General features: G+C 35.1%; 1 protein-coding gene and 1 non-coding gene across 10 annotated transcripts; both read left to right on the forward strand.

Annotated features, from left to right (window-relative positions):
• The first annotated feature begins 12,063 nt into the window (after nucleotides 1-12,063).
• On the forward strand, nucleotides 12,064-12,170 carry LOC147382671 (small nucleolar RNA R71). The gene has a single exon (XR_015174117.1). It is a non-coding gene; the product is annotated as a small nucleolar RNA R71 (small nucleolar RNA).
• Nucleotides 12,171-17,522: 5,352 nt separating this feature from the next.
• Nucleotides 17,523-25,116, forward strand: LOC147382672 (putative protein phosphatase 2C 52). 9 transcript variants are annotated; one of them, XM_086428668.1, is made up of 12 exons: nucleotides 17,523-18,001; nucleotides 18,964-19,484; nucleotides 19,656-19,782; nucleotides 19,994-20,059; nucleotides 20,145-20,176; nucleotides 20,347-20,419; nucleotides 20,529-20,597; nucleotides 21,359-21,863; nucleotides 21,948-22,292; nucleotides 22,365-22,482; nucleotides 22,561-22,783; nucleotides 24,158-25,115. In XM_086428668.1, the coding sequence occupies exons 8-12, from the start codon at nucleotides 21,657-21,659 to the stop codon at nucleotides 24,204-24,206; spliced, it is 942 nt and encodes a 313-aa protein (XP_086284794.1). In that variant the 5' UTR covers nucleotides 17,523-18,001; nucleotides 18,964-19,484; nucleotides 19,656-19,782; nucleotides 19,994-20,059; nucleotides 20,145-20,176; nucleotides 20,347-20,419; nucleotides 20,529-20,597; nucleotides 21,359-21,656; the 3' UTR covers nucleotides 24,207-25,115. The 9 variants fall into 9 exon arrangements, with proteins under 9 accessions (XP_086284794.1, XP_086284797.1, XP_086284793.1 ...); XM_086428671.1 differs by having other exon boundaries at nucleotides 20,347-20,392; XM_086428667.1 differs by lacking the exon at nucleotides 20,145-20,176 and having other exon boundaries at nucleotides 18,964-19,054; nucleotides 19,349-19,484.
• The last annotated feature ends 2,425 nt before the right edge of the window (nucleotides 25,117-27,541 follow it).

Below are 27,541 nucleotides of genomic sequence, written 5' to 3' on the forward strand. Positions count from 1 at the left end.
ATCTGTATGTGAAGGTAAATAAATACATCTTGGTAGAAGAGTCGATGAAAAATAGAGGACGGGAATCACAAATATTCGCTAACAGTAAGGAAGGTCAGGAAGCCCAAAAAATAGTAGCCAAGCTGAGAGAGAGAGGGGTAGTTGGAAGAGATGACGAGACCCCAAGGAGCAGTCAAGATGGAGGAGAGGTCGAGTGTATACCCCACTCAACGAAAAGCTGTCGATGATACTTAGACACATACAGAGTGACCCCGATTTCGTCCAACCACCTTGGGATTATCGAGGGAAGCTGGGGAAGCCATACTGTGAATACCATAGAACGGAGGACCACCCGATCTAGGATTGCTACAGACTACGACATATCATCTAAGATAGGATCGAGGATGGAAAGCTCAAGAAGTATGTGACCTCTACCAACGAAGGAAGGCGAAAGGCCTAGAGGGAAGAAAATCGAAAGTCACAACCCCAATTGCCCAAGGGGGATAGGCAACGTGAGCCAGAGGGATGTCGGGTGGTGCACACAATCTCGATGGTGCATGATTCAGAGAGACAGTCAAGGCAGCTAGCCAGGGTGAGGGCAATGAAGATTCGCCATGAAATTAGTATTAGCCAAGTTGCCTCGGTGGTAAGTGTGGCAAGGAAGCTAAACATGACAGTCGGATAATAGGCAATAGTATTTACAAAGGACAACCTGACTACGCTATATCAAGGAGTACTCATCATAGTGCTCCCAATCGAAAATGTGGACCTCTGGAGAATACTTTTAAACATTGGGAGTGCAGTAGATATCCTCTTCTTGGACGCAGCAAAGAAGACGGTAATTCCACAGTGTTTGGTAGGAGAAATTACTCTTCTTGTCGTAGTAGGCAAAAGGTGGTCATGAAAAGGTTCATGGTGAACAACTCGGATTCAGCCTATAATTATATTTTAAGGAGAAGATGGATACACGATATAAAGGATGTTCCCTCGACTTACCATCAAGTAATCCAATTTTCGAGCAAGGAAGGTGTGATGGAAATTATGAGAGACTAGGAAATGACACAAATGTGTTTTAACTTGGCTCTAAAGTTGATGAAATGTTCTGATACTAAGACCTTGAGGAAGAGAAATGAGCCACCCGCTAGAAAGGAGTAGTTATAGTGGCTAAATCATGAACCAGGGCAAGAACAGGTAACAGCAGTTGAAGAGGTGGACCAAGTGGACCTCAGCACTACTAGGGAGCAACTTGTTAGCATTGGGACGATGTTGCAACCACAAAAGTAGGGCATGCTGGTGCAATTGTTGAAGGTGAACAAGGATGTGTTCGCATGGTCATTTGAAGATATGTCGGGGATAGATTCCTCGATTGCATGCCATCTATTGAACGTTGATACAGCATTTCGACCAGTTCAACAGAAACCCAGAAGATTGTCGTCGCGCCTGAGGTAGGGGGTGAATAAAGAGCTCGGTAAGCTACTAAAGGCAGGATTCATTAAAGAAGTGGACCACCCCAAGTGGGTAGCAAACGTAGTTGCCGTACCAAAAAAGGACGGAAGAGTTAGAGTATGTATCAATTTCACCAATCTTAATAAAGCTTTCCCAAAAGATAGCTTCCCCTTTCCAAGGATTGATAGGTTGGTGGATGCCACCTCGGGGCATGAGAGAATGTCATTCATGGATGGTCTTTCACAACCGAGCAAGGATTGTTCTATTTTAAAATTATGCCGTTTGATCTGAAAAATACATGGACGACTTATCAAAGGTTAGTGACTATAATGTTTGGGGATATGATCGGACGGACAATCAAAGTGTTCATCAATGAATTACTAGTAAAAAGCAAGAGGGCGGAAGATCACTTACGGGACCTTGAGGAGACGTTGGAACGACTAAGAGGATATCAGATGAAGCTAAGTCCAAAAAAGCGCATATTTGGAATATCTTCCGGGAATTTCCTTGGGTATGTCATCAATAGGAGAGGAATTGAAGCAAATCCCGACCAAATTCGATCTTTGATCGAGATGCCGAACCCAAAAAATCAAAAGCAACTGCAAACGCTGGTAAGAAGAATCGCAGCGTTGAACAAGTTCATTTCTCGAGTCTCAAACAGATGTCGACCATTGTTCGGCCTACTAAAAAAGGGTAAAGTATTTTCATGGAACGAAGAGTGCAAAACGACCTTCCTTGGCTTGAAAAAACATTTGGGGCAGTCACCCATACTCAGTACTCCGGAGGAAGGGGAAAAACTGGGGATCTACTTCGCAGCCACGACAGAATCCACAAGTTTGGTGCTATTCATAATGGATTTAGGACGAGAGTATCTTATCTATTATGTCAGCAAAACACTTGGCTCATCGAAAGTCAGATACACGAAGACTGAAAAGGTTGGCTTGTCCTTTGTTTACTCGGCACACAAGCTTCGACCTTACTTTCTATCACATCAAGTCTGGGTAGTAACGGATCACCCATTGAAAGATATGATGTATAGATCGGAGAAGTCCAGGTGGATGGTGAGATGGGCAGTGATCCTTGGGGAGTACGACCTACAATTCGAGGCACGAACAACTTTGAAAAGGCAGGTGCTGACGGATTTCCTAGCAAACTTCCCGATTGAAGACTCTGACTGCGAAGAACAGGAGGAAGAAGATGAAGCGGTAGGGGAGCCAGAGGTATGGAGTAAACAGGCAGGATAAATAATGTTCATTGATGGACCGTCAAATTACTCTAGATCAGGTGTTGGACTAGTGTTGGTTACCCCAATCAATGGCAGGCTAAAAAAATACTAAAACTTAAATACAGGACTTCTAACAATGAGGCAGAATATGAAGCCATCATAAATGGGTTCAGAATGGCAAAAAACCTCAAGATCGGTAGATTGGCAGTGTTTACAAACTCTTAGCTAGTTGCAAATCAGTGTAATGGGGAGTATGAGGCAAAAGAAGAGCAAATGGCCAAGTACTTGACAGCAGTAAATCGAGAGGTGGGCTAGTTTGCCGAGGTTAAAATAAGTAGAATCTCGAAAAAGAAAGGAATGATGATTTTATATCATCGAACTCAACAACATACGGGATAGGAATGTGCAACTTACACAATAGAGCTCCCATTGGAAAGATTTTTAAATAGAGATCATGAGACATGATGGCCTTAAGTAGGGATGTTTGTAGAAAAATACAAGAAGACGAGATTTTTATTAGAAAAAAGTAAAATATTAGTGAAAGAAAACAAGATTTAGGTTCAACAATGACGTATCGCCATCGTTGAAGAACGGGGCACCAAGATCGTGCTCTCAATAGAGCTTAGCTTATAATACCATGTAAAATAACTAAATTTATTGGATGATAATTACATAAACCACTATAGCATATTTATAAACATTGCATCAGCCAAGATACATGGAAACTAACCTAATGTAAATATTTTAGAATATCCTAATTGATATATTTTAAATGCTCCATCGCAACCTTTCATTTGTGTCGAAATACTCTGGCAATGATACAGTGTATCTTATGCACCATAATACAATGCATCTTATCCTCTAACACAATGATCTATGAAAGTGCCTTCGATCCATGAGAGCAGATCCATTTTTTTATATTTTTTAGGAGTCGCCACCTAGTTTTACGGTTAACGAACTAAAACATGACTCTAAACGGATAAATAGTATTGAACTACAAAAAAAATGGGTCCAGGGATGACATTACGGGATTGGAAGGTGTTAAGCACCAATCCTACCCGGCGAATGCCGATCTCTAATTTTCTCAAAAAAATTACATTGCAAAAAAAAAATTTGATTTAAAAATTAAAATAAAAAGATTACCTTCGTTACCTGGGTGATTGCGACGGTCGATTTTCTCAAAAACTAGCAGAGTGCATTCTTCGTGTGAATCTTCCTGCTTTTATCTGTATCGCTAGATCTATTTTCGATTTTCAAGATGAGATTTTCTTTTTCTAGATCTGAATATTTTTTTATTTCATAGTGTTTTAAGAATTTCTAAGTATTTTTTAAGTAAAAAAAATAGGTTGTGGGTGTTAGGTATGGACTTAGGGCTTCATATTTAGGGTTTTGAAAAGTTTTTAGGGAGTTTGGCCTCTCTTTCCTAGGATTTTTCTTGACCATTGAATTTAGGTGATGAAGGCCCTTATTTAAAGAGCTTTTGGGAGATTAAGGTTTTTTAAAGATAAGGTTAAGTTATTTCAATTATGGTTTAATTAGATTTTATTTAAATTTTAACTTAGAATGATAATTTTTTTAGTTTTTGAAGAACCTCCCAATGGAGGGTTCTTTGTTAAATTATATTTTTAATTCTTTGGAACCCTCGGTGGAGGGTTTTTTTTATTAAATATCATGTGGGTCCCACTTAAATAAATGGGTCACCACTTAAAATTTGATCCTTGGGCTTAATTAATTGATTTTATTTTTTCAAAAAATTTAATTTAATTTATTAAGATTTCACTTTACGTTAGTTAATTTTTTAATTATTAGTTTCAAAATTTTAAATTTTAGAGTTGAAAAATTATCGTTTTGCCCTTAAAAATGACTTTTGTGTTGAGATGTTATTTTTCGATGTTTTGAGATATTTTGAAATCATTTTTTCGTAAGGAATGTAATGAAAGTATTAGTTTGTGTCACATATAGGTTTTTAGCATGAAATGATCGTGGACCCTGTGAGGGTGTTTTCATAATTTTATTGAATTTTATGAAAATTGACGAAATGATTTATTTGATTTAATTTGTTATTTTATGTGTTCGAAAGGATTTTCCTAAGCGTAATGTAGGCTTTAGGGATGTTTTGATGTTAGAGGTATTTTGGTAATTTGATAATTTTTTAGTGATTTTTCTCGTAAAGTTTCTTTCTGTTTGAAAACAATGATTTATATCTTTTAGGTCTTATTTTCCTAGCGTTGCAGGATATCTAAAGTTTTCTTGTTTGAAATATCTAATCTGAATTTTGGAAACACATGTAGTAATAATATAAAACATTAAAATATTCATCCATCATTGGGAACTATCACAATTGGGTTGACAAGTTGATTAATCGGGCAAGTGCGAAAATGGAGTATCTACGGTCTATATCCTTATCTAGAATAAAATCAAGATCTCTCCTTCCTCTAATTCTAGAAGATCAACCATTGCCACCTTACTAATCTTTGCTAACTTGGCTAATAATTTGTCCATGGTTGCATCTGATTGATTTGCCACATATGTATTTAAATCATATGCTTTTGATGCCTCACCCATTATGGGTTCCACGTTGTCATCTTCTTCAACCCCATTCTATGCTATGTTTATCTTTTCCTTTCTTTTACCAACTTATTCAGCCTTACATCATTATTTTTAGAGTCATGATGAATGCACGTGGTCTTGGTATGTGGTTGCGTACACGGCTAATGTGGCAAGGGCATAGAATCATAGATCATTTTCATCTGGATACACAAGAAAAATATGTGCGGTTCTGCACCCTTGTCAAGTCAGTCGCGTACCAAGACTGCATGCATTCATCATTGTTTTTATTTTTAATCGTTCCTTCTCTAATGGATAATATTCCTTTCTATTTTGGTCTTCATTCACTCCTTTTCGTTTGAGCTTTTGTAGCTAAAACTTGGACTTCCTTCAAAGGTTTATCCTTCTTGAGTCAGTAGTTGGAATCTTTGTTCCCAATCTTGTTACAACTTTTGCTAAAACGAGGAATGGAATTATAGTCAATTTCTTGCCAGGATCCTTATGATCCATACTCAATCCAAACTTGCTTAGCTTCATGAAATTTCGACCCCTTTCTCAAAAGTAAGATAAATTACTAGAACCTCACCCACAACCAAGGCTAGGATCTTAAATTTGCTTCCACATAACAGAATAAAGGAATCTTAGGAAAAGAAAACCAAACTGGAACAATGATGTGTCGTTTTTCGATACAACCATACTTTGGGTGATGATACCAGAGACCTGGGTTCAAATCCCAACAACACCGAGTTATTGAACTCATTAAAAGTAGGCTTACTAATAAATAAATAAGCTCTACTATGTTTGATTTAGATACTAACAAAACAAGACCCATTTGATAAACAAAATGATCTTGGAATCTAGATCCAACCTGAAAAGCATTTGGAGCAGCTCAAACCCATTACATTAGGCTTGGATGGCAAGATGACCCTAAAAACTTGTTGTCTAAATTTACGCACGCAAGTATACGTATCGAAACAAGTAATAAAGTGATAAGAAAGTATCGTTCCCACGGAGACTAAATACCAATCTATTATTAATTATCAATTTATCTCAATCTAATTTTATCCAAACAAAAGTAAAAATAGGATTTAAGACTAAACAAGAAAAGTAACTGAGAAAATAAATTTGTAAATTAAAATCAATGAGTGATGAAATCTAGGTTTATAATTTCCCCCAAACTTTCCACTTAATTAGATTATCTTCCCTTCTATGATAAATTAATCCACTATAATTGTCACCCAAGAACACTAAATTCTCTACAAGCCTCTGTCGATAGTCATGTAAAAATACCCTTCTAAACTAACTCCCTATATGTCTATGAGAATTAAATCAAGAAGAATTCATTAAGAATAAGCTCTCATAAGGGATGCACATGCAACTTGAGTATATGTCTATCTCAAATTAGCATATGTTACTCTATCTAGGTCATGAACACAAAATAACTCTGTCGATATTATTAAGGTTCACCGAATCAATTCAATCAATGGCCAGTTAATTAAATCGCATTAAACATAGGATAGAATAAACAATCACATGTGGAATCAGAGAAGAAAGAAATAAAACTAATCAAATATCATGAATGGGTTCCATTATAACCCTAGAATAGAAATTAGTTCATCCTTGAAAAGAAAATAAAATCACAAAAGTATTCAGCCATTCTTAGAGATTACAAATATCAAGAGAAGAGATAAAGTTTAAAAAGATAAAACTCAAAAGTCGAATCTCCAGCTCTCGTTCTCCTTCTCGATCTTGTGCCTCCAAGAAAAATCCCAAAACTTCTGCCCCCAAATAAGGGTTAAACTTTCCTATTTATAGATATGGAGTCATTAGGGTTTAAGAGTCCCAAAATCCGTCTCTAATTCGGTCACCACAAATTAACGTGTAAAGCTGAAAACGTAAGCAGGCCATGGCCTCCCAATATATCATGCCGCGGCTTGTATTTCTATATTTCTGTTATGCCATTCTTGAATTCTCGCAGTGGCCTCGTTTTCTATCAAGCTGCGGCTTGAAGACTTTTTAGCTTGTATGCTTAACTTCCTTCTTCCGAGAGTGAACCAATTTGGAGTCAGAATTTCTCCTACACGTATGCAATCATTCCAATGTTCCATATTGTTCCTAATCTGTAAAATAAGCATAAAACCAAATAAAAACATATAAACACATAAAAAGTATAAAACTAGCTAAACTTAAATAAAAACAACTAAAAGCCTCTAGAATTAACAAAATATTATATTTAAAAGTGGTTAATTCGTGGTATAAAACCTACTCATCAAATACCCCCAAACTTAACATTTTGCTAGTCCTCGAGCAAAACAAAAATAAAGAAAAACCTAACTACGGAAAATAAATCTAAAATAAAGAAAACACAAGTGATGATATTAGCTTGATTCTCCACACTTGCCTCAAAGATTATGCAAATTTCACAATTCAAAAGAAAACTTTAGAAATTGAAACAGTCTAGATTTTCAACCCAAATGTCATTCAACCTCACCTTGAACCATCCACATATGTGCAAACAACCCCTTTTCACTTAATCAGTTTTCAACTCAAATCAGTTTATGCAATCAAGAGTAAACACAGATGATCTCTAGATATTGAAATTGATGAACTCCATAGGCTTACTTTTCATGCTATTCTCCACTAATGTAGGTTGTCACTCAATCAAGAATCAATAGGACTTTTATTCAGCTTGTAATGTGTGGTTGGGTTAAAGGTAGGATAAAAGGAAATTTTGTGGCTCAGATTACCCTTAGACACATCAATCTCTTAGGATTCTCACAGAGCGCAAACTTACATTTCAACATCAAGTCACTCCGCATTCTCAATCTTGTTTCACTTCATTCCCTTAACAACCTTTTATTCACCATTTTATTTTTTTTTACTTTTTTTTTATAGCCCACTGCACCCCCAAACTTATTTGCTTCAATGCATTCTCTTACAAGAAGGGATGTAGTAATAAGAATTTTTTTTTTTTTTTTTTCAACATAAGTATTTCCGAACCCTCAACTAAATATTCTTGAAACTTTGCCTTCCACATTCCATGAACTTCACCTTCAACCCTTATTTGCATAGCTCAAAATTATCCAGTAGCAATCAATATGCCTAAGAGGTGATGGGTCAAATCTTGAAAAAATTAGACAAAAAGGCTTGGTTAGAGTTGTGGATGCCAAAGAAAATTGGAAACAAGGCTCAATGGGGAAGACTTGTGATAAAATCAACATAGATAAGCTTAAAAGGCTCAATCGATCCAAGAATGGCCTAAATCATGTCCCTAATCAAGTGCAACCTAGACTTTCACCTCGAGTAACAATCAAATAAGTTCTAGAGTTCATTGAGATCATGGATTACTTTCAAAAGCATAAACATTCTCCAAGTGTATCAAACAACCAAGTGCATCAAGATTATAAACTCAATGTAAAAGAGTTCAAAACAAGGACGAATTTCATCAGAGTTAAGCACACAGACAAGTTCAACCTCCATCATTTTCTAAGAATCATGTATGTACTAAATCAAAATCATTATCATTGGCTGCAGATTATCAGGCAAAAATCATCACAAAACACAATTTTTTTTTTTTTTTTTTTTTTAGAATAGAAATTAAAACTAACGTAAACATGCCAAACCTAAACTTTAACACATGAAAGCAAACACAAAAATCAAAGAAAATTTTTCAGAAAAATACTACTCACACCCCCAAACTTAGTTATTGCATTGTCCCCAATGTAATCAATTAGAATCAAAGGTAGGTGAAAGAACTTCCCTGAAATATTTATTAGTGGTTAGGAGTCATCAGCATCATCCGCGCCATCTTCATTGTTATTATCATTCAGTCCTGGTGGTAGTGATGAAATGGTGAAGCTTGTGTTCAATTACTTTTCACAACCGGCGGCCAAAAATCAAGACTCCACAATAAGTAATCGTAACCCAATCACCCACAGTCGAAGTGACAAGTATAGCAACTACACTCAATTATATCCAGCAAGCACCATGTATATCAAACAACCCCCAAACTTTTCAGCAACTTAACCTTCCCAACCTCTCTCATTGTCATTGAATTTTTTACAAACACAAACAAAACCTGATGGTGCCCCACTTGATTTGGTCAAATTGGCAAAGAGAGTAGTTGGAATATCCATCGAAATTTGGTGAAATCGTGCTCACGGATTTGATATCTCTTTTGCCACCCTTGGATATTGAGAGGGAGATATAAGAATAATGCTGGAGAAGAGGGAGAGAGATGAAGACTTGTTCTTTCGTTGAGACATGAAGAGACTGTTGGTTGTGAAATTGGGTAATAATAGAAATAGTAGGGCAAGTATAACTCTTTTCTATGTGGGTACGAGTTCGGGCCGAGGCCTGTTAGAATATCATGCCGTGGCCCGCCTTTTTATGTTGCTGATCAGTTCTGTCACGAACTAATGCCTTGGCCTGAGAAGAGTTAAGCCATGGCATCTTCAAACTGTAAGAACATGACCTGCTGTTTTTGTTAGATACCACGGCTGTAAATGAATAGATGTCACGGCCTCTTCAATTTGTACTTCCACAGCCTTGCATCATGTTGCCAATGCCCTTGAATTGCTCAGAGACTCCCAACATGTTTTAACACAACATAATTAAATAAAATTAAGAAGAATTCTAAATATTTTAATAAAAGCAAACTAAATAAATTTTTTTTAAATAAAAAAAATAACGAAGAATAATGAAAATCAACATAAACGAAGAGAGAGTTTAGAGCACTTGGGTTGCCTCCCAAGAAGCGCTTATTTTTAAGTCTTCAGCTTGACTTTCTCTGAAATCACGTCGGGTCTGCTAGAGTGATGGTGGGTTTTTGATGGTCAATTCCCCACACATCAAAGATCTTCACCTCCTTCATGATTGGGTTATGCCGACATTGGTACTCAATAAAGGGCTTATGATATTCATCCATGCGGATTTTCTGCAGGCTGGTAAAAGGACAAATCCCCTTAATATCCGTTATGGACCATCCCAATGTTTTCTTATAATCTCTCAACTCCCTCAAATGACTAGGAAGAGACTTGAGCTCTAATGATGACGATTCTTGAGTTGACAACTTCAAATGAGAACCTAATGGTGGTACTTCTAACAAGTCAAATTCTGGTTTAGAACGAGAGAATTTTGATGCAGTCTCCAAGGATTTTACCAACTCAAAACACTTAAAATCTTTCTCATTGTAAGTATTAATGATTGCTAATTCAAGCTGGTTAAATGGGAGTATTTTTTCATGGTCATGTCGAACACATGTGTCCACTGCATCAATTCTATAGCAATCTTCAGGCTCTTCAGTGGGGAACTTCGTAGTTTTGAAAAGATTAAACGTCACCTCTTGATCTTGAACTCTCATAGTAAGCTCTCCCTTTTGTACATCAATAAGAGTTCTACCTGTGGCTAAGAATGGTCTGCCAAGAATGATTGGAACATCCTTATCTTCCTCCATATCAAGAACAATAAAATCCACAGGGAATATAAATTTGTCAACCTTAACAAGAACATCTTCAATTTTTCCTCTTGGATACTTTAGTGATCTATCCGCTAACTGAAGTGTCACAGTAGTAGGCCAAGCTTCTCCCAATCCCAATTTTTGAAATATAGACAATGGCATTAGATTAATACTAGCCCCCAAATCACATAAAGCCCTACCAGAGAATTGGTTACCTATTGTGCATGGTATAGTGAAGCTCCCTGGATCCTTAAGCTTTGCTGGAAGTTTCCTTTGAATGATAGCACTACACTCTTCAGTCAAACCCACTGTTTCAAATTCACTCAATCGCCTCTTTTTAGTGAAGATATCTTTCAAAAACTTGGCATAACTTGGCATTTGCTTTAAAGCTTCAACGAATGGGATATTAATATGCAACTTCTTAAAGATATTTAGAAACTTTGCAAACTGCTCGTCATGTTTTTGTTTCTTAAAACGTTGAGGAAATGGTGGGGGTGGGTTGTAATGAGTAATATTTTCTAAGCCCGGCTTGTTATGATCCTGGTTTGTAGTTTCTTTCTCTTGCTCACCCTTCTCTTTAAAGACTGTTTCTTCTGCCACTAAAACATCTGGTTCCTTTGGTTCCTTGACAACATCATTCAACTCTTTTCCACTCCTCAATGTGATAGCATTGCAGTGCTCCTTACCATCTCTTTTTGGATTAGTCTCGGTATTGCTAGGCAAGGTTCCTGGAGGACGGTAGTTAATTGTTGAAGCAAGCTGACCCAACTGAATTTCTATATTCCGAATAGAAGCTGCTTGGCTTTGGAGTTGAGTTCTAGTCTCTGTCATGAACTGATTAGTGTTGGTTCCCATCTGATGTACTAGATCTTCCAAAGAAGGCTTCTTTTCTCTAGGGAGAGCTTGAGGATGATAGCCTGATTGAAACATGGGTTTTGCAGAAGAAGAGGCCTCAACTTGATTATTATTACTCCATGAGAAATTCGGATGATTTTTCCAGCCTGGATTGTAATAGTTAGAATATGGGTTATTCTGCCTACTACCAACAAAATTGAGAGATTCTGGATTATTAGGGCACATATCTCCCGAATGATTGTCTCCACAAATCTCGCATGTAACGGTAGGAGTTTGAATGGCATGAACTCCAAATGAATCAATTTTCTTAGATAGGGATGCCACTTGAGCAGTCAAAGCCGTAAGAATATCTAATTCATGCACTCCTGCTGTTCTTCTTGGATTCATCCTCTCTGTATGATATTGAAAGTTGTTAGAGGCCATCTCCTCTAATAAATTATACCCATCCTCAAATGTCTTCGCCATAAGAGATCCACCTGCTGCAGCATCAACAATCGTTCTAATAGATCCAACCAACCCATTGTAGAAAATTTGAATGATCAACCATTCCGGTAGAGCATGATGAGGACATCTCCGAAGTAAATCTTTGTATCTCTCCCAAGATTCATAAAGAGATTCACTGTCCAACTGCACGAAAGTAGTGATATCATTCTTCAACTTTGCAATTTTTGACGGTGGAAAATATTTAGCAAGGAACTTTTTCACCAAGTCATCCCAAGTGGTAATAGATTCCCTTGGCAATGAGTTCAACCAATTCTTCGCCATGTCCCTCAATGAGAATGGAAATAGTCGCAGCCGGATGGCATCATCATCAACACCGTTATACTTAAACATAGCACATATCTCTAGAAAATTAGCTAAATGTGCATTGGGGTCTTCAACCTGTGAACCCCCAAACTGAGATACTTGTACCATCTGAATAGTAGCCGGCTTGAGTTCAAAATTGTTGGCTTGTATCGTTGGACGACGAATACTAGTGTGAATTCCATCCATTAATGGAACAGCATAGTCCCGCATAGACTTAGGACCTTCATTACCATTAGTTTGGTTGGCCATTGTATGGTGTTGAGAAGCTTCTCGCTTATTCTTTCTATTTCTTCGACAAGTTTTCTCAATCTCAAAATCCAAAGGAACAAGCTCTGAATTCCTTGTACTACGCATACACTAGCCAAACACCTACAAAATAAAGAAAAGTTTGGTCTAAAATCAAATATGATTGAATTAATATTAACAAAAAGATTAATAAATTAGTCCCCGGCAACGGCGCCAAAAACTTGTTGTCTAAATTTACGCACGCAAGTATACGTATCGAAACAAGTAATAAAGTGATAAGAAAGTATCGTTCCCACGGAGACTAAATACCAATCTATTATTAATTATCAATTTATCTCAATCTAATTTTATCCAAACAAAAGTAAAAATAGGATTTAAGACTAAACAAGAAAAGTAACTGAGAAAATAAATTTGTAAATTAAAATCAATGAGTGATGAAATCTAGGTTTATAATTTCCCCCAAAATTTCCACTTAATTAGATTATCTTCCCTTCTATGATAAATTAATCCACTATAATTGTCACCCAAGAACACTAAATTCTCTACAAGCCTCTGTCGATAGTCATGTAAAAATACCCTTCTAAACTAACTCCCTATATGTCTATGAGAATTAAGTCAAGAAGAATTCATTAAGAATAAACTCTCATAAGGGATGCACATGCAACTTGAGTATATGTCTATCTCAAATTAGCATATGTTACTCTATCTAGGTCATGAACACAAAATAACTCTGTCGATATTATTAAGGTTCACCGAATCAATTCAATCAATGGCCAGTTAATTAAATCGCATTAAACATAGGATAGAATAAACAATCACATGTGGAATCAGAGAAGAAAGAAATAAAACTAATCAAATATCATGAATGGGTTCCATTATAACCCTAGAATAGAAATTAGTTCATCTTTGAAAAGAAAACAAAATCACAAAAGTATTCAGCCATTCTTAGAGATTACAAATATCAAGAGAAGAGATAAAGTTTAAAAAGATAAAACTCAAAAGTCGAATCTCCAGCTCTCGTCCTCCTTCTCGATCTTGTGCCTCCAAGAAAAACCCCAAAACTTCTGCCCCCAAATAAGGGTTAAACTTTCCTATTTATAGATATGGAGTCATTAGGGTTTAAGAGTCCCAAAATCCGTCTCTAATTCGGTCACCACAAATTAACGTGTAAAGCTGAAAACGTAAGCAGGCCATGGCCTCCCAATATATCATGTCGCGGCTTGTATTTCTATATTTCTGTTATGCCATTCTTGAATTCTCGCAGCGGCCTCGTTTTCTATCAAGCTGCGGCTTGAAGACTTTTTAGCTTGTATGCTTAACTTCCTTCTTCCGAAAGTGAACCAATTTGGAGTCAGAATTTCTCCTACACGTATACAATCATCCCAATGTTCCATATTGTTCCTAATCTGTAAAATAAGCATAAAAACCAAATAAAAACATATAAACACATAAAAAGTATAAAACTAGCTAAACTTAAATAAAAACAACTAAAAGCCTCTAGAATTAACAAAATATTATATTTAAAAGTGGTTAATTCGTAGGTATAAAACCTACTCATCAACCCTAATGATGGATTGAATTTTTTGTGAGTCACTTTGTAATATGTAATGATAGAAAAATCCTCGACCATCTTAAACACAAATACTTTCTTTGTTTTTATTGTCATAGTTATTTTTGGTCTGTTAAAAAAAATATTTTTATTCATATAACAATTTCCTACGTCTTTTCTTGCCAAAAATAACTTTGAAGCCTCCGCCCCCAAAATGTAGTTCCCAAGGTTTTCTAACGTTTGACTGTTGAAATGGCTATAACTGTTGAATTCTGTTAAAATGGTTAGAACATCCTTAAATGTATTGAAGAATCAATTTATATTTTTTAACTTTATGTGGAAATGTTATCTTTTGTAAACTTTTTGTGAACTCTAACAATTAAATAATGTCAAAATAATTTAATATTTTAAATAAAAGATTACATTTCTACATTCTTATTTCCTTCTTCTATTTACAATATTGGAGGGAAAGGAGAGAAATTTGGGTTCTCTTAGATGCTCTCTCTCTTTCTCTTTTAATAACTTTTTCACTCATGAATTCTTTTATGAGTAGTGTTGGAGATGCTTTGTAATTGGCAAATTGTAATTTGGAACCCTCAAGCATATGGGGGCCAAAAGCATGGAAAGTGTTCAGCTACATGAGATATTCTATGTATCTAAGCAATGGTCAATCATTGTAAATTAGAAGAACTTTTCGAGGCTCAATCTAAGGTTGAGGATCTCCATCGACATGACTGTTATGATTTGCGAAAAAACATAGATTTTTCTGAGATTAGTTTCAATCTTTGAGGGAATAATATATTTATCTGTAGAATCCCTAGCATTCCAATATATTTGTTTTTCACTGTGATTCTCACTGGGTTGATGCTATAGCCATAGGCATTTTTCCTTGAGATCTGAGTAAAAAGCATCTACTGTTGTGTGAACCTCCACATAAAAAATGTGAGAATCTAAGTAAATCCCAATGTCACTCCAGCATTACTCATATTTTTAATCAACCCTAGAAGCCCTTCTCTTCCCTTAATATGTTGTTCTCTTGAATATAAAAGAAAAAAAAAATTTAAGTAGAAAATAAATATAAAACGAAAGCAGTAGAACTCCACATGAGATTCAAGCTGGATTGTAGGTTTATAGGTTTACACCAAAAGCTAAGGTCCTATATAATAGACCCCAAACAGGTTCTCCGAATTAAAGATTATAATTATACCCAGGCATGATCCTATTTCAAAATCAATACTTCGTGATGGATGGTCAAATTAGTTTGCTGTTGTCATATTTTATGTTGAAAAAATCTACAGTTTTTTCTAGATTTTTGTGATCGAGTGGGTCTTTTTGAGCTACTATTTAAGTGGATCTTACTATTTATTTGAGGCGAGATCACTTGGAAACATATTCTTCTCATTTAAGTGGGTCTCACTATTTATTTGGGTCTATCATTTTCTTTTCTCTTAGAACTTTCATTTTCCTAAGAGACACATTGTCTCTTTATATTCTATAAATAAGTCATTTTGACCGTAGTTTTTCTTATTCAAAAATTTCTCTTCTTCTTTGTTCTTTTAACATGCTTGTATTCTGATTTCTCGTCTGCATTCTTGGAGAATATAACTTTAATGTTCGATTCGCTAGACATGTAGATTGTAGTGTTGCCTCTACACGTGTGATCGTTGTATCCTAAGAGACAATTGCTCATTAATCCGTATGCACAAGTTACAGGAACAAAATTGTCTTAAGGATATTGTGTTCAACACAAGCCTCAGTCAAATTTTATTTTGTTTGATTCTTGGGTATCTACCGGATAACAATTTATTGGCTTCAGATGCATTTGGCCATTGGGGCATTAAATGGTTCATACACAATGTGAAAAAAGCCCAAATTTGATGGCCTTGGGCCATCAAATTTCATAAAATTCGACGGACCAAGAGATTGAATTGGCGTCAAATTTTTCATTGTCAAATTTTATTTTTCAACAGGCCGAAACTGTCAAATTAATGAAGGATGAGAGAAATTTGACAGCTCTAAGCCATCAAATATGGGAACATCAATAATTTCGATGGTCCTAAACCATCAAAATTCAATTTCTAAAATTCGTGGGCCTTGGTCCGTCAAATTTTTTATGTCAAAATTTTCAAGTTTCACATGGTGATACTTGGGTCGAATCCAACTCAGGTCGGGTCTATTCGGACAATTTTAGAATGTCGGCTATTTTACCTATTTAATTATTTGTGAAGTTTATAATAATGTTCTATTTTACCATTATACACTCATTATTTATAAGATTGCATATAAAAAATATAGTTTTTCAAAGCAATATATATTTGGATCCAGATAGATGTGGGGATAGATCCATATCCGACTCGGATACGAGCTCTTAAACTTAAAATATCAAATGTAATTGTCTTGATGATGTGGCACACACTCAACGGTTTATAATAGCTACAAGAAAAATAGGTTGCAGACAATCTTCACCCATATTAGGATGCTTAATTAATTTCCCCAATATTGATTAGGTTAGTGAACCCTTAAAACATGTGAGATCATGGCATTTTAAGGATTTTATATGCCAGGGAGAAAATAATATTTTGCATCATTTTTGGGCAATCCATTCATTTTGTTTGATGGAGAATCACGACCATGAAGTGCCAGACACGCCATCCAAAGCATAACAGGCCTTTTGTCCCAAGAATAACCTACTTCCTAATCAAAGCATAATTTATTCTTGTCACCTCCCAACAATCCAAAGAATATTATTATATTATGTTCTTTTTCACTTTAGTTTGGCTTTAGACCTTGAACTCATCTCAGATGCATTAATTTTCACCTAAGTTTGTTTCCACCACGTTTCATTTGGCAAGTTCCTTTCTCTTCGGCAACACAGCAAAACCTACATCCAACTGTAAGTTTTTTTTTTTTAAATCTAATTTATAAAATAATGTTTATTCATTGTTTCAGTAAAACTAATTAAATTATCTAATTGTGTCTCTGTAGGCTAATATTCTCCAAAGAGGGAAACTATAGAAACAACAATAAGCTAGCTCTCTCGTAAGTCATTTTTCAATTTACTATTTTTTTTTATTTTTTTTAAGCTTTTAGATTTGTATATCCTTGGTATTGCTGGCTCAATTCTGCATTCCTTAGAATAAATACAGACCATGAATTCAGACTCAACTGCCTACAAAATGCAATATTGACATCATTTGGTAGGACCATATTAGGGCTGTTAATGCATCGGATCAGACCTGAAATCCGATCTGATAACTTCGGGTCTGGATCAATTATTTGGTTTCCAATAAGGTTTGGATCCGATATCTTATTGGATCGGATCTGGATCAACCATGTCCGGATCTGTTAAGGATCTGATATGATAATAAGTTCGAAAGTATATAAATTATATATTTGTTGAAATATACACTACAGGAAAAATGAGCTACCACAACAACTTTGATGACGATCAAAGTTTTACCGTCGGTAAAGATTGTTTATTTCGCGTAACTCACTCACACTCTCTGTTTACTCACTCACTCTCGTTGAAAGTTTGCCCGAGTTTGTCTGAAACTCTTGTTTTCGATTCCTTCACTCTTGCTGTCTCTCGTCTCAAACGAAGTCAACCACTCTCTCTCGTCTGAAACTCGAAATGTCATTCTCTCTCTCTCATCTCCGTTGATTGCTTTAGTAGAGAAGGAAACGGCACTCGAAAACGAAGCCTCACTCTCTCTCTCTCTCGTTTGCAAATCGAAAACGAAGCCTCTGTCTCTCTCTCATCTCATACTCGACAGATCTGTCTCCGTCGATCTCTCTCTGCCTCTCTATCGATCTCTCTCTTTCTTGATCTCTCAAACGCGTGAGGGTTCAACTAAACAGATCCGATCTGATTTCGACCTCGAAAATTTAGGTATGTTTCCATACATATTTTGTTAATTTTTCTCTTCAATCGATCCCTATACCCTAGATTTTTGTGCATATTTTGTTGATTTTTCTGTATAATCCTAATTTCTATAGCGTTGATTCAAATTTTGGTTTGATTTCAAACCAAAATCCTAATTTCTATGATTTTAATTCAATTTTTGGTTAAATTTCAAACTAAGACCCTAATTTCTCATTTTTATAGCTAACCAATATTCAATTGGACAAAATCAGATTTCAGGAGACCATCACTCCCCAATTCTGCTTATCAAATTTGAGAACTCACTCAGATTATCAAGTTTACTCTCAGATCTGTATAAATCTCCCACTAGAAATAAATCTCTGATAATAACAAAAGAAGCTTTGTTAGTGTTAGTTTGTCTACAAAATATAAATCATCTGGAATCGCATAAAGTCATTATGTTACCATAGTATATTTTCAACAAGTTGAACACTACTTTTCAAACTCACATTGAATTATATTTAAACCCAACTTATGGTTCAATGTATCAAACCACAGTAGGCATTGTGATGGTTTGATCCTTGTGTGCTTCTTTTTGGTTATGGAATGCTAAGTAGATATTGTAAACAACATAGTTTAGTTTACTTTGTTTGTTGAGACATTATTGCTTAATAGAAATAAGCACTCTCATGATTGTAGTAGCTCTAATTGTAGTAGTTGAGTTGGTTGTCAAGCCTAGAATTCTTAAACTTCTTAGTGAAAGCTAAAGCTATTCTCTTGTGATATATGGAGTGTTGGTTGTATATTTGTAAAGCTATGCTCGGTAGGCTATTTAACTATTTGATTTTTTTTTTTTTTTTGTTTTTTTTGTTTTTTAGGTGTATTTCCAAATTGTTGGTTGGTGTGCTGTCTATCTATATGATATATGAGGTTTAGAAAGCAAAATCCTAAGTCAAACATAATGTTTGTTTTTTATTGTTTTTTTGCAGGGAGTAGCACTGTTTTAGACCCATGAGAATTTGGAACAGCTAGCCATGATGGAGTAGCACTGTTTTAGGCCCATTGCATGCATACATGATGGTGAATTGTGCTTATTATTTCCTTTTATGGGTGCTGCTATATGTCAGAATCTAGTAATGCAGCATGTTGACCATTCGGCTGGGGACCTAATAGATCTAGTGGTATCTTATTGATGTGGAGAAAGTATTTAATTTAGGTTTTGGACAGTCTTGTAGGGGAGTTTTCCATTTCACTGTTGTCATTTTCTTAGCATGTAGAACACCAAATGCAGATAAGAACTTTGTCTGTTCCGGTAGAAATATTAAGAGTGCATTCTACAAAATTGTTGTAGCTTACCTTCTTGGGAACATGCAGTGCGTACAAAACTGCCATACAGACATACAAAGGTCCTCAAGGGGAGATAGTTGTTGTTGATAGAGTGGCACTCTTCTCAGACAAGGATAATAATTTGTGTTTCAAATTTATAATTCGTCACACTCGTAGACCAGAGGTAATTTTTTATGTACACTATACTATTTTAGTTACATTTGGACGCATTAATTTCATCTCAATTTTGAGGTTCATTATCATCATTAGAGCTTTTCTGATGCAAACAAGACACGAGAGTGCACCATTTTCTCTATTTTTTTGTTGATGTAATTTAATCTGAACATTCAAATAGGTGACAAATTCAGCAGCAGACATGGGCAGAAAGGTGTCTGTGGGATCATTGTTCAACAGGAGGACGTACCGTTTTCTGAACGTGGCATATCCCCCGACTTGATTATGAATCCTCATGGATTTCCAAGGTAAAACTTTTATAATGATCTGCGTTGTTCTTACTTGATGGTACCATCGAGTATGAAGATGGTACCCCTGCCATAGAAGCTCAGGTATTTCTTCCCAATTCTTCAATTGCAATATTTGAGTAATAAAAATCTTATCAAATGATCCAAGCTTGCATGAAAATTTCATTTATCAAAGCCTGAAAGCTCATTTCTTTTTGTAATTTTGGTGCAGATGGGGAAAGATGTCGTGACATTTTTGTCATGGGCAGCAGAACCAGAAATGGAAGAAAGAAAACTGGTAAATAGGCATACTTAAGCTCATTTCTATTATTCCAAGAAGAAAGAAAACTGGTAAATAGGCATTTTTGTGTGTGCGTGTGCAGGTGTTAAGCATGTGTGTTCAACCCCTATAATGGTTCCCATACCAAACTGTCTTTTTCTTCATTCTTTTACAAGTTTATAGTGAATTGACAAGTTGTTATTCAATTCTTAATACCATATCAGACCATTTTTACTGATCTTTTTTTGTTTATGAAGATTGCGTACTATTTTATTTGTTTGTTAATCAGGTCGTTTCTTTTGTAGGTTCACGAACGACGAGATACCGGTGAAGTTGATGTTCTCACCAAAGGTAGTAGATATTCAAAATCAACATCAGGTGATAAAAAATAGTCCAATTTCTTGTACACATGACATTAATAAACCTATTTCTTTTCACTATGTTTTTTTCCCCTCTCATCAAGTGCTTGTATGTTGAATGGCTGCAGCTTGGTGGTCATTGGGTGGATTCTTGTTATGGGCACATTTATCTTGTGTGGAGTTTTTCTCCTCCACAAGTAAGTTCTATCAAAGGCTTATGTTAACTTAGCCATGTTGATATAATTTTCTTGGTGGTTAGCCCTTTAATTATATTCCCGTTGTACTAAACTACCAATGGTGGCCTATATCTGTATTGGATTATTTTTTTATCTGCAGTTCATTTTGAAGTTGTATGAAATACTAAACTAATAGTACTGACCTAAACTAAACTAAACTCATAATATTGGATTATGTTTTGGTACATAAAACATATGATCATGAGACATGTAATGGGGCTGTTTTTTCATCTGGTATGTGAATACCAATGTTTTTACAAGAACGTGAATAGGAAAGGATTTTAAAATTTTAAGATACTATAAATTGCTCTTTTGTGGGGTTGAGAATCAACATAATTATTAGTCAAAAACACTATACAAAGTTGACATGTCTTCCATTATTGGGGTGAGTTGAAAGTTTGGTTCTCTCTACTTTGTTGTCCTGTGTTAGGTCTATGTTGTCTACACCATTGTTAGGTTGAGTCAACTCCACAATGGTGACACTTAGTTTATTGTTTGTTGCCATTTGGATTTTGAGCTATTTCTCTAGACTTCCGTACACAAGATCAAATGGTTTAATTCCACGAATTTGTTTCTTCTTTTTGGTGGTCAGTTATTTCAATACCAGTTCTGTTTTATAGTTAACACCCTTAATTGTACCTAGATTAAAAGGTTCAATTAGGCTATTTGTTCTGAGATGTTATGTGGAGTACATAATTGAATCCTCTGTACCCTTTATGCAGGCTAAATATTGGAAGTAATATGTGGAGGTGCACATTGTTGTGAGTAACGATGATGTAACAAAGCAGATATTCAGTCAATGTTTATTAAATTGTCCTTCAGATTCTCTTTGGTAAGTGTTTTTTACCTCACCATGGCTCAAGTTTATGACATTAAGAAAAATTTTCAAGATAGGAGATCTTAACATATTGTAGCTCTAGATAGAGCTGAATGGTGGAATGGAATATTGCAAACCAGAGTATTTCTTACTTAATTTTGCCATTGTTTTGAAACAAATGAAGTCTCTTAGGGACTAAGCAGATGGGGGTTTGTTGTAGCAGTAGTTTTGGTTTGGGATCACGGAGGAGTGGAAGAAAGAAGAGATCATACTCAGAACAAGTCACTTCCTTGCAACACTTACCTTATATACCGAACCGAATTTTCACAAATGGGAAGAGCAGAACTTCGTGCATTTTCACTCAACAAGGACGCAAAGGCATAAACCAGGATGCTATGGTTGTCTGGAAAGCAAATTCAGTTCTGTTCATCCTATCAAGTCCTCTTACCCATTCATGGATGTTAATTTGTGTAAAAATTATCTGTTTCATGTAGGATTTGGACTCGGAAGATGCGATATTTTGTGGTGTCTTTGATGGGCATGGTCCGTATGGCCATCTCGTTGCCCGGAAAGCTAGGGATTCTCTGCCATTTAAGTTGCTCTCATTCATGCAATCTTACGAATCGGGGGGAAATGGATCGAGTGGTTACTGTTTTAATAGGAAAAAGACTCTTGATATAGGACATTCTGAGAAGGCTGATTCGATTGAGGATCAAACAGAGTCTTTGTGGAGAGAAGCATTTCTTAAGTCATTCAAGGCCATGGACAAGGGTCTGAAGTCTCATCCTACCTTGGACTGCTTCTGCAGTGGTAGCACTGCTGTAACTATAGTGAAACAGGTGCGTCACCAGAATCTGTTATTATTTCTTTTTGTTCCAATTATTAATTCTCTGTTTTTATCTGATTTTAAGGGGCTTAATCTTTTCATGGGAAACATTGGGGATTCTCGGGCGATTTTGGGATCTAAAGATGCCACTGATTCCATGGTCGCAATACAGTTAACAGTTGATCTGAAGCCCGACTTGCCAAGTATGTCTTGATATTAGCTACTTTCATAGTGATGTGTGTGTTATTGAAACTTACTCCTTTAATCATGATCTGTTATAGGGGAAGCTGAACGGATTAAAAGGTGTAAAGGAAGGGTCTTTGCACTCCAAGATGAACCCAAAGTTCCTAGGGTTTGGTTGCCATTTGATGATGCCCCTGGGTTAGCAATGACTAGGGCATTTGGGGATTTCTGTTTGAAGGATTATGGAGTGATATCTATACCCGAGTTCTCTCACCGGGTTCTCACGGAGAGGGATCAATTTATTGTTCTTGCTTCTGACGGGTAAGTGCCGTATCTTCATATCAATAAGTATCTTATTTGCTGCACTTAAATTCACTGACAGAGAAATTAAAAAAAAAACTAGAAGCACCTTTGCTTGTATATAATTGTCATTTGATGCTGATTAGAAACTGTAGACTTTTGATTTGTTTTCTAGAAACCAAGCATAGATTTCTTGAAATATACCATCACTTATGAATCACCTTGTGGTAACTTGCTCCACCAGCTTCTATGAATAGCTATAGACTTTAGTTGAAGTAACTTGGGATTCATATTAAAATTCTAGCCCTTCCACTTTGTTTCTCAGAAAATAATGATGTGTAGCATTGCTATCAAGTATCAATCTTGCTTAAAACTAGCCTCAGAGATTATATCTTCTTTAGAAGAACTTAAAAGTGAATTCTTCCACTTGTTTAGCATTCACAGCCCCAACAATATTCTTGATCTTGACAAATTGGAACTATTTTCTGGGACCACACCTTTTCATCACGGTAATTGTCCAATGTATATGCAACTGTTCATACATTAACAGCCATTGCTTGGTTAACTTCTCCACCTTGGGCAAACCTCCTGTTCCAACCTTTTGCAACTATCCTGAATTTATCAAAAAAAAAAAGACCCTTGTAATCCTCCCAAAGCTCTGATCTCCCAAGCTCTTAATCAATCAGTCTCACTTAGAATCATATGTGCATTACAGAATGAATTATTTTACCGTAGATTTTATTTCTCATTCTTTTTGTTTGATTAACATTGTTTCATTGAGGACAAAAATCAGGAATATATTTCAATAAAAAAAAAAAATCTAACATTTCAGTAGTAGTTACTTCGATGTGGTTTTCTATCGGGTACACCGGCAGATAAAACTCATTACAGATATGTTACTTGAAAGAGGAGAAAACAGTTTGGTATATTCACTTGGCATATAGTTATTTGTTGGATGTTAGACCCTTGAGGTAAGCACATGTTTTATTCTCTTTTGGGTTAAATGAGAATGCGACAACTTAATTTTCATATTGATTCTTTTTTGGAGATTTTGTTTGTAGAGTATGCTTTGAGTCAGAAAGTATTGTTACATGGTTGAACAATATGGTAAGAGAAATTACTTTTTTTTGGATTTGGGACTATTGATTTGGGGATTCTCTCTTTGATTTTATTATTGGACCCACAATGAAATATTTGTCTTATTTAAGCCAATTTCTTGGTTGGATTATCTTTGATTTTTTATAACAATTATAATTTTGTCATGTTAATTTCAATTTCTTAGTTGGATTGTCTTTGATTTTGGATAACAATGAAAATTTTGTCATGTTGGTTTTAATTTCTTAGTTAGATTATCTTTGATTTTGAATATAATTGTGTAGAGGATTTTTGTTTTAGGTCAATTTCATGGTTTGTGAAAGAATGGGGAGAGGCAAGGTTTAGTTGAAGCGGATCGAAAACAAGATCAATCGACAAGTTACGTTTTCGAAATGAAAGTCAGGATTAATGAAGAAAGCTCATGAGACCTTAGTTCTTTGCGATGCTGATGTTTCTTTGATTGCCTTTTCAAGTAAAGGAAAGCTCTCTAAGTACTCCACTGATTCCGGGTAACAACTTCTCAAATTCTTTCAATTTTTTCTTTTATTTTTTCTTGTTTGTATCTCATAAGCAGTCTGTGAGACTTTTTGGACTTCATTTGAGTTAAATTTATTAATATTTGAAAGTTTCATGTATCTTTTTCATCTTTAACTCTATGTATCTCTCTCTTTTTTTCACTATTTTTTAGGGATTTATTGATAAATAAGTGTTTCTACAGAAAAGAACAATATTTTATGTGTGTGTGCGCTCGTGTTTGTGTGTTTGTGCGCATGTGTGCGCACTTGTGTGTGTGAGTTGGAGTGTATGTGTGCGCCCGTGTGTATGTTTGAGCGTGTGTGTATGTGTGAGTTGGAGTGTATGTCTGTGTGTGCGTGAGTTGGATTCCGGTGACCATCTTATAATGTGTGTGAGTTGGATTCTGTGAGAATTTATATTAGTCTGCAATAGTAACCCAATGAGCTCTAGTAGAGAGGGCATTTGGGTCTTTTCATATTGATAGTTGGGGTTGAGGTCATCTATTTCAAAATATAGGAGTATCTCCAATATTCAGCAATACATGAGGGGGCTAGTATAAAATCAAAAGTTTTTTTTTTTAAAAAGCTTCTATAGCGACGGCCAAGCCAAAACCGTAGCTGAAGGATAAAATTTTTTTTTAAAAGACTACCCTATAGCGACGGCCAATAGCGGCTGTCGCTATAAGTCCTGTACCTAACGACGTTTTTGTTAATTGTTGGCCGTCGATATAACATTTAGCGATGGGACTATTAGCGACGACAACCGACGGCCCGCTTAGCTGTTGCTAGATCCTGTTGCTTAATTGTCACGACCGTCGCTATAGCCCTATTTTACTGTAGTGATATACACTTGATTTAGATTTTGTATACAAAAATTTGGCCTAATCTAAATCTGAACCGATTGTTAATGGATCGGATTTGAATCTTAATATTAAGATCCCGGATCAGTCCTAGATCCAATCTTTATTGGATCAGTACCAAATCGACCTTGATCCGATCCATTGACAGCCCTAGACTATATTATATATCACCAAAAATAAAATAGAATTATGTTTTAGACCGATAATTTTAGCATCGTTTGTTTCAATCAAAAAAGTCTTTGGGATTTCACCAAATGCCCCCACCAACTTTTAGAAAATAAATAAGTAAAACATACTACATTGAAGACGCACAAAATAATGAAATATGTGATTTTATAGAAACATCTCAATTGAATGCAGAATTACCCAAAATGAAAGCCGATCTAAATTCAATTATTGCTTGAAGGGTTTCTGGGTACCCTTTTAATGCATCAGCTCATTTCAATTAATTTAAAATGACTAAAGTACCCTTTCTTTAACAAAAGAAAGAAAAAGTGGTTAATTTATATAACATATTTACCCGTTAGGTGTGAAACAAAAATTATTTACGATATTAATTCGAGTATGATTCAAAAATATACATTCAGCAATTCATTAAAATACGATAAAAAAAATGGAGGATGACAAAAATATGATTCAAAATGGCATAAGTATAATTCGAGTTCAACATATTAATAAACATTACAAAATTATTACAATTATAATTAGCCTTCATCTACAAACTCATCCTTTTATAAATCAACTTTTCAAACATATACGGTGTGAATCTATTTCTCCACGTGTAATTTTAAGAGGAATTTATCAAAACGGAGCACTATAGAACTTATTTTTGAAAACGGTAATTACCGTTTTGAAAATGATTTTTTTTACCAAAACAGAAAATACCTTTTTTTTTAAAAAAAAAAAAATAAAAAAAATAAAAAAAATAAAACAAATAAAAAAAATAAACTGATACGTTTTTTACTCTATTTACGTAGAGATTGTTTAATTAAGGATATGAATAGATTGTTAATAATTCGAAAAAGCTAAAAGAAAAATTGGGATTTTTCAAAGGAGTTGTGCAAGAAAAAGGTTATATCAGTCCTTGTATTAATCCAAAAAATATTTTATAATGCGTGAAATATTCAGAGAATTGCTAACTATAATCTATACCAGGAAAAGGGAAAGAAAAAAAAAACAGAAAAAACGAAATAAAAAAAAAAAACAAATAAAATGATATCCAAACTTATCTCACTGTGTTTGTGTATCCAAAGTTTTCTATAGTGGTATCTTTACTTAGGCAAGTTCTTGATCTCTTTCACAAAAATACAGAACATACTTTTTACCCAATTGTAAATTTTTGAGTTACTTTGCCTTTTATTATCTCCCTCTCTTATTATATAAGGGGCGCTATATGCACCCACTTTTTTGCTTATCTCACCCACTTAATTATTTTCACCTACCATCCACCACTGAATCTGATTTGGTCTCTTGCTCCCCTTCTTCTTCTTCTTCTTCTTCTTCTCTCTCTCTCTCTCTCTCACATTCATTCGGATCCACCTCTTTCTATCCCCCAATCAAGGTCATTAGGGATATGTACATATACATATATAATAAAACACAATTGTGTTGGAATAATTGTGTGTGACTTAAACGTCCAATCAATTACTCTCTTATTTAATTGGGGTCATTGGAGAGAATTTCTAAGGAGAAAAACTAATATAAGCAATAATAAGCACTTGTAAATCATGATTTCCTCTCTTCTTCTTTTTTTAATTTTTTTAATTTTTAATTTTTATTTTGTTATAGCAAAATCATGGATTGAAGTATAAACTCAATAAGAATAGAAATAAACACAAAAGTAATCACACAAGGCACAAGATATACGTTGTTCGATCATAATTGACCTACGTCCACGGGTGTAGGCGGCAATTTCACTATATCAACCAAAGAAGAATCCGAGTGAAATCTCCCTTTATATCTGTATCACTCCAACCATGTGACTACTCTTTTTTTTTTATATGGTAACACGAAAATAAGAAAATGTATAGATATATATGGGGAATGCTAATGTCCAAGACCTCATGAGGATGTTAGCATTGTCCAACACTTTTTTTTTTTTTTTCAATGATACCCTCCTCATTTTATTTTTTAGTGAAAAAAATAAGGGTATGTTAGTCTTTTACCTAATAAATACATTTATTATGTCATTAATAAATGTATTTACTATGTTGGCATTGATTGCTAAGACATTTAATACAAAAAAAAGATATTTAATTCAAAATATTTGAATGCTCATGGTATTTATTATACCATTATGTAAATAAGCA

Source organism: Akebia trifoliata, chromosome 16 (genome assembly GCF_017979445.1).
Source record: "Akebia trifoliata isolate Shusen 1 chromosome 16, ASM1797944v1, whole genome shotgun sequence".
In the NCBI taxonomy this organism is placed as follows: domain Eukaryota; kingdom Viridiplantae; phylum Streptophyta; class Magnoliopsida; order Ranunculales; family Lardizabalaceae; genus Akebia; species Akebia trifoliata.